The sequence below is a fragment of the Halichoeres trimaculatus genome, unplaced genomic scaffold (genome assembly GCF_033239565.1).
Source record: "Halichoeres trimaculatus isolate MK-OKI-2021-1 unplaced genomic scaffold, fHalTri1.1 fHalTri1_scaffold_20, whole genome shotgun sequence".
Lineage (NCBI taxonomy): Eukaryota > Metazoa > Chordata > Actinopteri > Labriformes > Labridae > Halichoeres > Halichoeres trimaculatus.
Genome location: NW_027437198.1, coordinates 24,920,636 through 24,934,955, shown reverse-complemented (window position 1 = coordinate 24,934,955; position 14,320 = coordinate 24,920,636). Strand labels below are relative to the sequence as shown.

Below are 14,320 nucleotides of genomic sequence, written 5' to 3'. Positions count from 1 at the left end.
ATCGAATCCCAACCTTAAGAATCAAAATCGATTTGAATCCAATCACGACCTAAAGAATCAAAATGGAATCAAATCGAATCATGACTCAAAGAATCGAATTGAATCATGACCTAAGGAATCGAATCCAACCACAACCTAAAGAATCAAAATCGAATCGAATCGAATCATGACTTAAAGAATCGAATCGAATCATGACCTAAAGAATCAAAATCGAATTGAATCGAATCATGACTTGAAGAATTGAATCGAATCATGACCTAAAGAATCAAAATCGAATCGAATCGAATCATGACTTAAAGAATCGAATCGAATCATGACCTAAAGAATCAAAATCGAATCGAATCGAATCATGACTTGAAGAATTGAATCGAATCATGACCTAAAGAATCAAATCGAACCACAACCTAAAGAATCAAAATCGAATCGAATCAAATCCTGTGGCTCTTGGCAATACCCAACCCCATATGACACAGAAGCTTCAAGCTAATATAGGCTAGCTGAAATGTTTAAGTACTTTAATTAGATAGTACCACAATACCCACAGTGGTTCCCCCATGATTATATTGGGGAACACACACAATGTAAGCCAAATTAATTTCATTTTCTATGCAGTGCCAGACCAAAGCATGCGTAATCTAAGGTTACTGTTAATGATTTTCTGAATAATTATTATCTTTTTCCCATAACAGCCACCGTACTTAGTAGGTGCTGTTTCCTGTTTTGTGCCAGCAGAGTGCAGCACTGAGTCTTCTTCATGTTAAATAACTGTCATGATGCAAAGTGTGTTCACTTGGCATTGGTTGTTTGTGTTCTTTTTGTTCCAAGCTGAAAGGAAACAGGAGTAACGAGGCTATTTTTCAAAATGTAGGGAGTAAAAAATACAGGTATTCATCTGAAAATGTAAAGAGTAGAAATAAAAAGTCAGCTAAAAAAAGAAGTATTTTTACTTTCTTACTTGACAGCTCTTAATAGAAGATTTTTTTCTCTTGTTCAATTTTCAATCTAGACCTCATTTTTGTCTTTAAATATCTTGAAATTAGACATTTTTCTGGACTGGTCAAGTGAATTTGGCTCATATTAAGTCTAAAAAGTCATTTTCTACTGAAATGAGAAAAAAACACTTGATAAGATTTCAGTTTTTTCTTGCTGAACCGAAGGCCCGCACTGTGCCTCTCTCCTTGCTCGCAGCTAACCTCGATCTGAGGCACCTCACTCCACATTTCAGCCCTTCTCACTGTGTTTTACCAGCTCTCACGTCCTATCAACAGCAAAAGGTTAAATCCTAAAAGTGTTTACAATCATAGTATTAGTATCGTAGGGATAAATGGGAAATGGGTGATGCAGAACTTTGCCAAAATCGCAGAAATGATCCTCGAAATCTAAAAAAATCCTCTGTGGATTCCTCCTTTCAATGTAAAACGCGGCAGCAGATGTTTTCACACAGCTGTGTGGGGATGCCGATGCTGTAACACAGCTGCACAAACCCCCAGCTTATTGGCCGATCGTAGCTCAGCCCCAGACGCAACATTTCCGGTTTACAGCTGATCTCAGTTCGCTCCAGGATTATTCGAGACGTTCCTCTTTTCCTGTGCTGCATCCGTTGAGCGTTGCGGTCCAGCAGCAGCAGAAGCCGGCCAAAAAAACCCTTCTCCATTTCCCCCCGCTGCGTACACATCCAGCGGAGTCAAACATTACTATGACATCTGGAATCTGAAATTGCATGCGTCCATCCACATGTGGAAAACAGATTATGATCTTTGTCTTTCTCACAGCATTTCCCTGGGCTCTCTGGAGCTATAAGATGCCTTCGAGATGAACTCAATCAGTTGGGCGGATGGCTTTCTGCCTCAGAGCACTTGTGTTACAGTCAAGCTGAAGTGAATGTCATCTGTTAATGGTTTCCCAGTCATTCCAGACACTTATGCAAGAGTACTTAGCAACTCAAAGAGATGCACGGGAGAAAAACGGCTCAGAGTAACAACAAACACAGAAGGCTGAATGTTTTCAGTTTTAGATTTGATCAAACTGATAGACACTCGTAGTTTTAGAGGAAAGGATGCACTAAACATGAGTGGAGTATTTCCTTTAGCTCCTCTTCGGTCTGTCTCGTCTGTCGACAGCTCATGTCCCTCACAGGCACCCACCGTCCAGCTTTGAGGTGAATTTCTTTCTGTTTTATGGTTTCTCAGGTCATTCCAAACAGCAGTTTTCTTCACGCATCGTTCTGTTTCACTGCACAAGCTGTCGCACCAGTTTTCCCGCGCACCTTCCATGTTTGATGCAAGCTTTAGTATTCTGAGTCGGTGGATGATTCCCCGCTCAGAGCCACTGTGTTCGCTCGTCTCCACTGAGAACCCGACGACTACATCCACTCGCAGCTCCTCTTCTGTTACCCTTCTCATTTTTAAAGTATTGCAGAGATGCTCTAAAAGTACAACCTGGCTGGGCTTGTCGTGTACAGTAGTTGGATGCATGTTTAGTCAACCTGAATTAAAGCCTTTGTTTCTGTACAGCTTGCCGTCTCTTTCCAGGATAGTCGAGTAGTCGTGTAGTGGTGTGGTGTGACGGAGAGCGTCCTTCCAGTCGTGTAAAGTTGCCAACTGAAGCCAATCCACTGCCCCTCGGTGCCGCCTGATCCCCCCCGTCCTCACTTTCTGCGTCGGCACCGCCATGACACACTTTGACCTATCTCTGGGAACGCTTCAGAAACTCACCTCACTCCCACCCCCTCACACACACACATACACACACACACCTCCAGCTTAGAGTCATTTTCTACAAGGCATACCCAACAGGTTGATTTCCGCGCTAGTTTTCCTCTTCTTTGTGTGTTTTTATTTTCACTCTCCTCATCTCGACTTTGTTTTTTAAACCCTTTGAATTGATGCTGCTTCTGTGCTTGACTCTGGGTTTACTACGTGGTGCCATGTTGCCACATGGCCTCTAGAGCTTGTAACGCTTCAGTGTGTAATGTTACCATATGCCTTACATGTTTTCCAGGACTAATAAAAAAGCATAACAAAAAAAAAAAAGTCTGACAGTGTGAGTTTTTTATTATTTCTGTGTCTGGTCTAAAAAGAGGAAAACCAAACTCAGACTTTAAATAGTATAACTTTCACTTCCGCATATTTTACTATGAACTTCCTGCTTTTTTTCCTCATTGAGGTCATCTTAAAAACTATTTACAACTTTATGAATACTTTACACCTTTTTTTAGGAAATAAAACTACAAAATAACCTTTAACAGCCAAATGAACAGATTGTACAAATGACATTAAAAAACTATTTACGGTATAAAAATTTGTATAAAAATCCTTTCCTTTGGTGGCTTTACTCTGACTTTGCAGCTGGATCTTCAATCCCATGGGATGCCAACACCTGAGACAGACGAGCCAGGTAGGTGAAGTCCGGGTACCCGCTCCTGAGACACAGAATAAAACAACTTTATCTTGGGTTATGCTTCATATTCTGCTTTTTTACAAAGTATAAACCTGGAACATACTAAATTCATTAATTAGCTTAAGCTCAAATGAATTCTTAAATATCTAAGTAAAAAAAAGATTTCGAGCATTATTTTGTCAGCTGTGTTATGGACAAAAGTTGTGACTATTTTTTTAACATAGGTCCATATTATACAGAATTTAGAGTTATTCAACATTTCTATGTCAGATTATGATCCCCAGAAATGTCCATCATCATTTATATCACAGTTTAGACAAAATTTAAAAGAGTTATGGTTTAAAAATCACATTAACCCAGCTGACAGGACAAGAAGAGAGAAACCTGTATCTACAACACAACATTTAGTGATACTAACACAGTCGACATTTCCTCCATTTTTTGGCCCTTGTGCTAACGGCAAATATTTTTCCTGAATTTGTATTTTTTTCTATATTTTTTTGCAAACTTTTTGAAATTACAAACATTACAGAGTCAAATTTTCTAAATTTTAAAGTTCTTGAAATTGTTTTCAAAGATTTTAATATTAAAAATGTTTTTGAACTTTTGCAAATTCTTGATATTTTTTTTGTTTGATTTTCCAAATTTGAAATTAATTTAATTTTTTAAATTTTGCAAGTTGTTTTAAAATTCTTCTTTTAATGTATTTACATTTTCTGATTTTCTAATATTTTGCATTTTTTATTTTTTATATTTTGCAAAATTTTGAATAATAAAGAAATAGACACTAAATGTTTTTAATTTTTTTTTAAAATTTTGCAAGTTGTTTTAAAAAAAATAAAAAATGTATTCACATTTTCCAATTTTTTAATATTTTTCTTTTTTTTAATATTTTGCAAAATTTTTAATATAAAAAAATAGACACTAAATGTTTAATTTTGTAAATTAATATAACCTTCTTGTTTTGATAAATATTCACTTGATTTAAGTTTTCATGGAATTTTATCCACTTTAAAGTTTGTATTATGAAGATAAAGTAGATTTTGTAGCTCCAGAATGACTTTAATCCAAGTGAGCTGAGGCAAAATGGCTTCTGTGAAAGTAAAGGTTGCAGACCCCTGCTCTAGATAATGAACCTGGCACCACCTGACCTCCATCAGCTCATATTTCTGCTCCTTTTCTTCACAGTTTGGTCTTTATAACATCTATAGTAAGAAGAGCAGAAAATGTTGGTAACACAGTTGATGAACAGTTAATGCGCCCCATGTACAGACAATCATTCTGATGAAATATTGATGAGGAGGAGCTGAAACATGACACACTTTTTCAAGGTTCACACCAAAAAGGATGGGTTATGTGACTTTGGAGCAAAGTCCCCACATGGACTTAAAATGTACCCCTAATTAAAGAATCAATTGTGTATTTGGATCAAATTCATATGGATTTCATTTTTCTCTGAGAGTTTCCACCTCTGTTAATGTTGACGTCATCTGGTGTCAAACAGAAGCTAACTGTCACATTTTATCTTAAAACACAGCTTAATGGCCCTCTGCTGCCCCCTGGCTGTCATCTTCTCGTTCCAGAATTTCTGAGCTTCTCACCTTTAACATTTTCAGAAGCTGTTGTGTGATCTCCTGAAGGCGATACTCACCCTGATTTACCCCCCTGTACGGTGGTCTTGTGTGGGATACCGTCCCAGATGACCTCAGCCCCAGTTTCCCTCTTCATCACGGTGAAGGTGAGTCCCTTCCTGAAGGCTTGATCCAGCCTGGGGAGCAGCCGCCTCGTTTCATCAGAGTCAGGGAAGAAAGCTTCGAATACTCCTCCTTTAAAGGGTTTTCCTGGACAGGGATGACCCTCCTGATGAAAGAGCGAATCATTGTAAAATTACCAAACAAAACATCAAATAAGAGGCAAAAATTAAAATCCTTCAGTGAGAAACCTCTATCAGATCTACTCAGCCTCTCACCCCTTGGATGCCATCAGGAATGTTGTACGTGATCTTGATCGCAGAGTCTTTCCTTTGACCCGGGATTTTGATGGGCACTCTGGAGGACTTCATTTTTCCCAAGATTCCTGGCGCTGCCAGCTCTGCACCCCTGCCTCCCTCTGCAGACTCAGGGAGTTCAGTTTGGTTTTTCTGTGGATTCGTAGTTTCTTTCTGAAGGGGCGCAAAACCTTCACCGATACCAACATCACCGTTAACACGACCCACACTGCTGTTACTTCCTACAATCTTCACTTTCTCCTTAAAAACTGGGTTTTTCCTCCCCAAAGACGGACTGACAGATCCATTCATCAGATCTGTCTCTAAAGAGTCTCCTCCATGCTGCTTTCTCCTCTCCTGACTCCTTCCTGTGCCATCACTTTGACTCGTGCCACTCTCAGGCATCACTCGTGAATCACCAAAGCCCTGAACATCAGCACCGTTCTCCTCATTGGTTCGTAAAAAGGAGGAATCAGACGGGCCACTGAGGTCAAACTGCTCAGGATTTGGGGCTGAAACTCCAGAGAAGACTTCCCGTAGAACAGCGCCTATCTGAAAACACAACTTTTGGGGACCAAGCAGGAATAAGCTGTTTTTTAAAACCATGATGGTAACTTTCTTGTACTGGCTTCGCACCTCAGCGCAACACGCCTGTAAGTTCTCATCGGCTCGGTCCGTGATCCCCAGCTCTGACAGAGCCAGCTCCTGCACAGAGAAGTCCATGCTGACAGAGTCCACCAGCCTCTGCAGACCCTGCTGACACGCGCTCACTTTGGAGGGGGTCGCTCCTCTGATCGTGACAGTCAGATCACTTCCTGTCTTCGTGCCGCTCTCTTTAACCTGAACATCAGAGGTGAGGTCTTCCACCCGGGTGTTATACGCTGTTTTTATGTGCTTCCACATCACGGAGGGAACCGTCATCTCTGCTGTGTATGCTTCCTGTTTGTGCCCGCCTGTCTGGTTACTGAAGCTCGAGGACCTGGATCTCATCTTCACAGAGTCGTCTTGACTCTTCTGTCCCATGATCTGGGCCTTCTGCTGAGGCGTTCCAGAGAAACTGCTGGCTCGCTTCAAGCTGGATCCAGACCGAGCTGCACTAAACGGGTCAGTTACACTCTTTGGTCGGGTATCGGTTAAACTCAAATGTGAGTTTGAGGGAGTTTTACTCCTCACAGGAGCAAGTGCAGCACCAAGAATATCTGCTGTTCCTGATAAAACATCACTCCCTAACGTTGTCCCTGTTTGCGCTTGTTTCTTGGGAGATGAAAGCCCTCGTACGCTGAAGTCAGTCGGCCGATTACCTAACGCAGCCAGTCCTGAATCCTTAAACCGAGCTGCAAGTTTGTACCTTCTGGCTCCTTCCTCTCTCCTCTCATCCTCTTCTGACCTCAGCAGCTGATTCATCCGATCAGGATCCACATCAGAGGAGATGAAGGTGGACTCTCGCTTATCAGCACAGGATGCTGCACCTGAATCATTTGGAGGATATCTAAGAAGACTAGCTACATCCTCTTTTTCTTCTCCGTGGTCCAGGAGGAGAAACTGCTTTGCCTCAGATACGTCACTGCTGCTCCCGATGATGTAAACGTTTTTCTCGTCTTCATTGAGAAGGAGTTTGGGAAGTCTGATGCTTAAGTTCTCCATCGCCCTCTGGAGTCCCCCCTTTGGGGTCAGGATGTTTTTAGGGAGTTGGGCTCTGCGGATTCTGGCTTCGTTGTCTTGGTAAAGCTGGCTGAGTGACCTTTTCGCCAGCTTCATGCGCTCCACACCTCGTCCATCTTCCTGTTCTTCTGATGCAACTTTTAAAAACAGCGTAGTCAACCCCTGATTGGTCACATCCACCACGTCCACACCGTACTGACTGAGTATCTTCTGGTATTCCTTTAAGCAATGTCTCTGCAGATACTGGAACATGTCTGCATCAACAATAAGAGAGAAGTCCTCTTCGGGAGGCTGCGAAGCTGCACCCTCCGTCTGGCCCGTGTCTTCCCAGCCGAACCCTCCAGGTGTCAGGTGCCAGAAGGAGCTGGGTCTGTCCTCCATCACTCTTCTGCTGTGATCTTTCTCCTTTTGCTGACTTTCTTTACTGGGTTTCCTTCGCTGATCTGACTCATCTGATTCAGGCTTTTGCACTTTCTGAGCTGAGGTGGAGCCACTTATCGTGGGTTGACCCGTGTCGTCTGTTTTTGCACACTCCAGACCTCCAGGATGGCCGAGAAGTTGTGCTAAAGCAGCCTGGACTTTGGAGTAAGCCCCCTGCAACGTGCACACGTCCTCTGTAGCGTGGTTTATCTGGATATCAGGGTGGCTCTTGTGCAGGCTTCTCAGTGCACTCACTCCCCCGGGAAGCTGGCTGCAGTTGACATCTGCAGATAAACTCGGGATGACCTGTGACGGCAGAAACAGACAAACAGATCTGACTCAATATCCAGCTTTTTCTCACCGCATCACCCAGCATTCTTCAGAAACACACCTTATCTGGGTCCAGGCTTTCCTGATGCTCAGTGACGATGACTTTGTGTCTCTTTCCACCCATTTCCAGAATGTGGCGGCCATGTTGAATAACTCTCTGTGCCACTGTGTGAGAGGGGTCACCAGAGGGAATCAATCCTTGTCTGTGAGAAATCCTGACTAAGCTCTTTCACTGCTGGCCGCTCCATTGACTTGCATGCCAAGAGTCAGACTGAGTGTAAATCAGTGGTGTTACTGACTACTGTGCAAAATGTTGCAGCTAAAGTTTGTGGTTTCACAAAATCTGTACGCTAAGATGTCTACGTGCAGACTTAACCAACCTCCACTCTCTTCAAAGGTGATGAGCGCACAAACTGGCGTTGCCTCCTCAATAGTGACAGACTCAATCTCCCCTCCTCCGTTCCTGCTCCTCAGAAAGTGGATTAATAGCTTGTCTTTCAGCCTGTTATCCTCAATGTCTGCAGGCAGACCACTCACCCTCACAGTCCTGCCCTGCTCCGCCATCTGCTGGGAGAAAAACAAAGACAGCTGTTGAGAAAAAACTCTCAGGGATGATGCAATACACAGCCCAAATATGTTATGATCATGTGAGTGTGAGCAGCAATGTGATGATGGCAGAAGGAAAATTACAGCATCTTCACAGAGAGTTCATAAACCTTAGGTTAGAGACGGCATTGCTTGTCAAAAGGAAGGACATATCTGATAACGTTACACCACCTACAGGGGGTTACTAGGATACTACATCAACATAACTTATTAAGGTTAGAAATATGATCATGCAACAGCAGATCCTCTGAAAATATTCACAGGGGATTGTTGTTTCTAAAAGTTATTACACCGACTGTTTGGTATAAAAGTAAACTTTTGTCAATAAAATTTAGATTTTGAAAAATTTCATTTTTTTTTTTTTTTAAATCTTGGAGCTTCCTGTCCGTTCATTAATCTATTCCCCAGACCTCCTTCTGGCTAGCTAACCGATAAAATAAAGTAACTGCCGTAAATCAGTATTTTCTGTAGTGCTACATATCAAAATTCCTCAAAAACATTAGATAAAAAGTTTTTGCTACTTTATGTCGATATTTCACCTTTTGTAGCATAATTTAGCCCAATGGTCCAGATTACGTGTCTCGTGAGGCGAACCTCCGAGCGGGTCATCCGGGTTCGCATCCAACCTGTAGCTCCTTGTCTTCCCCACTCCCCCCTCTGCTTCCTGCTTTGGCTACTGTCCTGTCCTCTCAGCACAAGGCTGAAATCCCCAAAATAACTTAAAATAATGAAAATTTGGGAATTCTTGACTGAATATTGGGACAAGATGCCATGAAGTCTACGTCAAAGTATCGAGTACAGACACTTAGCAGATTTCAGTGACAAGGAAGTGAGGAAAATCTCAAACTGACATTCAGCCCCTCGCTCAATCCGCCTTTCTTCCCCTGGGCTGCGCCGCTGTTATCATCAGTTACACATGTATTAACTGGTTAAGACATTTAAACTGACCTGAATAGTGTTACAGGGCGTTGTTTTGGGATCGTGCAGAAACCGTCTTTCTGTCTGTGTCGAGGAGGAAAAGTGAAACTACGAAATAACCTCCCGTTTGGTTTCATGAGTCAGCGCGAGGGGGCGACCTAGGGCCGTCTCCTTGCATACAACAACATTTATTTATTCATTTATTTGTATTCAAATGTGCACTTTTTACTTTTTAGAGTCCCCCATACGTTTTTGATACTCAGATTATTGTTATTATTTTTAAATGAAATTTTAAAATAATAATTTAAAAAATCGTATTGCCTCAATCTTGGGGTAAAAAAAAATACTAAAATCATCACTTTTTCAAAAAGATTGAGAGAGCAACCGTTTTCAAAACAGTAATAGTAGTAGTAGTAGTGGCAAAGTTTGTTTTGGACAAAACAAAGACAATAACAATAAAAGTACTAAAAATATAGTAATAATAATGATAGCAATGATGATAATAACAAACAAACAAACAAAAAAAAGTATATAATTGATATTCAACAATATAATAAAATGTAATATAATATAATATAATATATAATATAATATAATATAATATAATATAATATAATATAATATAATATAATATAATATAATATAATATAATATAATATAATATAATATTAAATAACACAATAAAGTATAATATAATTAATAAAAATCCAATGCAATAATACCTCTATTTTCAAAGCACCTTTAAAAACAAATGTTTACAAAATGCTTTGATAGGACAAAAAACATGGCAGAGAATCAGGGGGACAACATGATTAACATTCATATTACAAAGACATAAAGAGAAGACATTGGAAGGAAAAAAAATCTGGAAGAAAAGAAAAAGGAAATCACATGAAATAGGGAGATTCAAAAGGAACAATGATATAAAAATAAATAGATAAATAAAGATAAAAACAATAATCAGCCGAGCAAATAATTGATGGCGACAGAAGAAGCAAAATAACAGATATGTAAATTACTTCTATTAAAATCAAAATGCAACAAAGTAGTGCAATTACTTCAAAGCAAGTCTGTAAAAGTGAGTTTTAGGACTCGTTCAATCTCAAGCAAGCCCTCAAAAAATGGGTGGCAGTAAAAAGCATCATTGCATTGAAGACAACAAACCACGCTCAAACCGTAGAAGAAGAGACCAACGTTTTGTTCAATCAGGGGTTGGATTGCGTCTCACAACGCGCAGGCGCAGTAGGGTCCATATTTCATGTGTGTCCATTGGAGGTCACAGAGATCTGCGTAACACTGAGGTGAGTCCTGCACGCTGTCAGTTTGTGATATAAAAATTACCTTAATTGTCAACCAAACAAGCGTTTGATAATAACTAAATGTAATCGAAGATGTGAGTTTGTTTGATATTTCTTGTTGACGGATTATTAAAGAGTTGAGTAGGACGAGCACGAGCCTTCACTGAATGTTCCAGTAGCTAGAGATAACATGCTTACAGCCACCCGGCGTGCCGTTTTCTCTTCCCCTACAATAGTTTAATGCCTGTTTTCAGGTGTCTAAGGGCATGTTTATGACATTTGTTACTCTCCTGCTCAGTTAAAGTCGAGCTGTCTTTGAATTACCCTGACAGCTGCTCCCCTTCACAACCAGCTAGCCGCAGAGCTAATGTTAGCATGTGAGCTACGTTAGTTCAATCCCTCAGCCCTGGCATCTCAGCACAAGGCCACTGCCAGTTATTATTGGATGGGACGGATTTAGACTTTCTAAGTATCGTCAATAACATTAAAATGGTTTACTTGTATTCGACTAATCCCCATAATGTAAAGTAATTGTATCAACCTTATTACTGTCTGCAGGTTGCTGTCATGGCCAAGCTGTTTGAGTCCATTGGGAAGTTGGGGCTGGCCCTCGCCATTGGTGGAGGCGTTGTTAACTCTGCACTATTCAATGGTGAGTTATGTTCCATTACACTTACCTGCGTGCTCTTTATCAATTTTAGATTATTTAACAAATACGAGATATATTTACTGGAGATTTCAAAAGGTTTTGAAATATTCACGCCTCTAATACAAAACTATCTCCCCTATTTCCTAAAGTTGATGCAGGTCACCGGGCCGTGATATTCGACCGCTTCAGAGGTGTGCAAGATGCAGTTGTTGGCGAAGGAACCCACTTCCTCATTCCCTGGGTGCAGAAACCCATCATCTTTGATTGTCGCTCACGTCCCCGCAACGTGCCTGTCATCACTGGCAGCAAAGGTACATCAGTTATCTGCTTGGATTGTTGTAATGCTGCTCTCACACAGCCTGTGTCTTTTAAAGTCAGATGAGTGAATTTGCTCTGTGGTACAGAGGAGAAGCAGGCTGATTCACATCCACATATATCTATGGTGAAAGATTTCTAAAATTTCCATTAAACTGCGAAAGTATGAGACTAAGATTTCAAAACCTCCTTTTTTTAACTGAGAGACTTGGAGAAATTTATGAAGACTGATTTTTATTTTTATCTTCATCATTCCCTCCACAGATCTGCAGAACGTGAACATCACACTGCGTATCCTCTTCCGGCCTGTGACCGGTCAGTTGCCACGGATCTTCACCAGTATTGGTGAGGACTACGATGAAAGGGTGTTGCCATCCATCACCACAGAGGTCTTGAAGGCTGTAGTGGTGAGTATCACTCAAAGAAAGATGTTATAAATGAGTCATAATGAGCTGTGATATACTGAATTGTAAATAACTGAGCGTGTGTCTCCTTTCTACACAGGCTCGTTTTGATGCAGGTGAACTCATCACCCAGAGAGAGCTTGTGTCTCGGCAGGTCAGCGAGGACCTTACAGAAAGAGCCTCCACCTTTGGCCTCATCTTGGATGATGTGTCTCTGGTACGTAGCTCTTGGAAATTTTCCACTAAATACAGTTGAATTATCTGTCTCCTTGAGTCCTTTCTGGTCTCATCAAGGAGTTGAGACACTAAGACAGGAGGCAAATTTGCCTGACAAGAAATCTTTCTCTAGACAAACCTACAGGGCACATCTCGTTAAAAAAATATTTGAAAGGCTTAGTTTGTTTCTGGTGTAGATGGATATCTTAGTTGTTTAAAAGTGTTACAAAGAAATCTTTGTTCACTGAGGTATGTAAATTGTTAGACCTGGTGGTATTACAGCTCTTGGTAATTTTAATCGTTTAATCTTCCTTTAAACTCTTCAAATATATAAACACAATGTTAAGATTCCTGTGGTTTCCTGTTTTTTGTCTTTTCAAAAAATGTATTACCATGGATAAAAGTTTCATCTCTTGTGTTTTTTGCAGACACATCTGACCTTTGGTAAGGAGTTCACAGAGGCTGTAGAGATGAAGCAGGTTGCCCAGCAGGAGGCTGAGAGGGCCCGTTTCATCGTAGAAAAGGTATTTTGAACACACAGCTCATCCAGATCACAGTCTCACAGTCTGTCCTCGCCTTGTTAAAAACTCAAAAGGGTGGAAGATTGTGATATCAGAAAGCTTATGTTACATTTTTTTGTTCTTCTAGGCTGAGCAACAGAAACAGGCAGCCATCATCTCAGCAGAGGGAGATTCCCAGGCTGCCTTACTCATCGCCAACTCCCTGATGGAGGCTGGTGATGGTCTGGTGGAGCTCCGTAAGCTGGAGGCAGCCGAGGACATCGCTTTCCAGCTCTCACGCTCCCGCAACGTCACTTATCTGCCCTCAGGACAGGGCACATTGCTACAGTTGCCACAGTGATAAAATCTCCCCTCCTGTCCATCCGGCTCTCGCTGTCACCTGCCTTCACAGGGGCCTTGGAAGGGGTGGTTGAGGATTTAATCAAGGACTTCTAACTTCTCACACACTTCTTCCACTCTTTCTAGTACCATCTGTGGACTGAGCTCTTCTGATCGCAGCATGGTGGGAGACACAGTGAGAAGTCTGCAATGGAAACAGTCCACCAGTGTGTGAAGAAGTGGAGGAAAAACATATATATATATATACATAGCTCTTTGTTTTGAAATAATTGAAGATGCAGTAAATTCTCTTAAAATATGTCTTTGCTACATCGTTAGAGTTCTAGCTCTGCATGTGACGAAAGCAACAAAGGGTTTTTCATTATCAAAAGAAAATCACGGTATCCTCCAAGAGATAGATGATAATTATCGATGATAACTGCCGTCACTCAGCTTTTATTGTTGGCCTGAACAGTGTGACCAAAATGCATCAATGCGTGCATTCAATCTTCAATGATTGGCTTTTTTTTTTTTTTGATTCAATAATATAACTGACTCTAAATATGGTTGATTCATTTGACTTTCACTGGCTGTGTTCTGACTTAAAAGAAAAAGCTGTTTCTGAAAATCCTGCTTACTAGCTCATATCTAATTCTTCTGTGGTTACCAGCCCTGGTCGGTCAGAATGTGCCTGTCAGTCAGAACAGGATGTTCCTTCAGTCTTTACAGTCGTGGCTGTGTCTTTAGTGTGTGGAGCAAGTGTAAGCCTGATGTCTCAAAAGTGTCTCAACTCAATAAAATGAAATGTCTTTCTAACCCAGGGGTCTGCAACCTTTACTTCCATAGGAGCCATTTTCCCCCAGCTCAGCTGGATTGAGGCCATTCTGGACACACAAAATCTACTTTATCTCCACATTAGAATAGAAAATAGAATAGAAAATACTTGATTTATCCCGGAGAGGGAAATTCAGGAGTCACAACAGCAATCAAGAAAACAAAAGTGAGAAAGTGTATAGAAAGTGCAAAAAGGTCCATGAGAAAATAGATGACGACAACCTGTCCACCACTCTCCAACCCAGCCAGTCTCCACCTCCACAGGGTCTAGGACTGAGCTTCTTCAGCAGCAATGATGTGAAGGTTTTGGAATTTATTAAGTTTTAACATGTGATAGCTTAGATTTTTTATTTCTAATAAATTTGTAAAATTTGAGAAAGATTTTAAAATTCAAATGTTTTAATTAAAACAAATGCAAATTTTCATTTTTTTTAATTTCATAA

General features: G+C 40.9%; 2 protein-coding genes across 5 annotated transcripts; one reads left to right on the top strand and one right to left on the bottom strand.

The window, feature by feature from the left end:
- Positions 1-4,390: 4,390 nt before the first annotated feature.
- Positions 4,391-9,454, bottom strand: LOC141809439 (uncharacterized). 4 transcript variants are annotated; one of them, XM_074696457.1, is made up of 5 exons: positions 9,353-9,454; positions 8,179-8,365; positions 7,860-7,963; positions 5,369-7,774; positions 4,391-5,259 (listed from the first exon to the last, which is right to left on the bottom strand). In XM_074696457.1, the coding sequence occupies exons 2-5, from the start codon at positions 8,360-8,362 to the stop codon at positions 5,047-5,049; spliced, it is 2,907 nt and encodes a 968-aa protein (XP_074552558.1). In that variant the 5' UTR covers positions 8,363-8,365; positions 9,353-9,454; the 3' UTR covers positions 4,391-5,046. The 4 variants fall into 4 exon arrangements, with proteins under 4 accessions (XP_074552558.1, XP_074552557.1, XP_074552555.1 ...); XM_074696456.1 differs by having other exon boundaries at positions 8,179-8,362; XM_074696454.1 differs by lacking the exon at positions 9,353-9,454 and adding an exon at positions 8,944-9,037.
- A 1,063-nt stretch (positions 9,455-10,517) lies between these two features.
- phb (prohibitin) lies at positions 10,518-13,856 on the top strand. Its single transcript, XM_074696459.1, has 7 exons — positions 10,518-10,623; positions 11,179-11,272; positions 11,419-11,580; positions 11,849-11,991; positions 12,089-12,205; positions 12,633-12,728; positions 12,853-13,856. Exons 2-7 carry the CDS (start codon positions 11,188-11,190, stop codon positions 13,063-13,065), a joined length of 816 nt encoding a protein of 271 aa, XP_074552560.1. The 5' UTR covers positions 10,518-10,623; positions 11,179-11,187; the 3' UTR covers positions 13,066-13,856.
- The last annotated feature ends 464 nt before the right edge of the window (positions 13,857-14,320 follow it).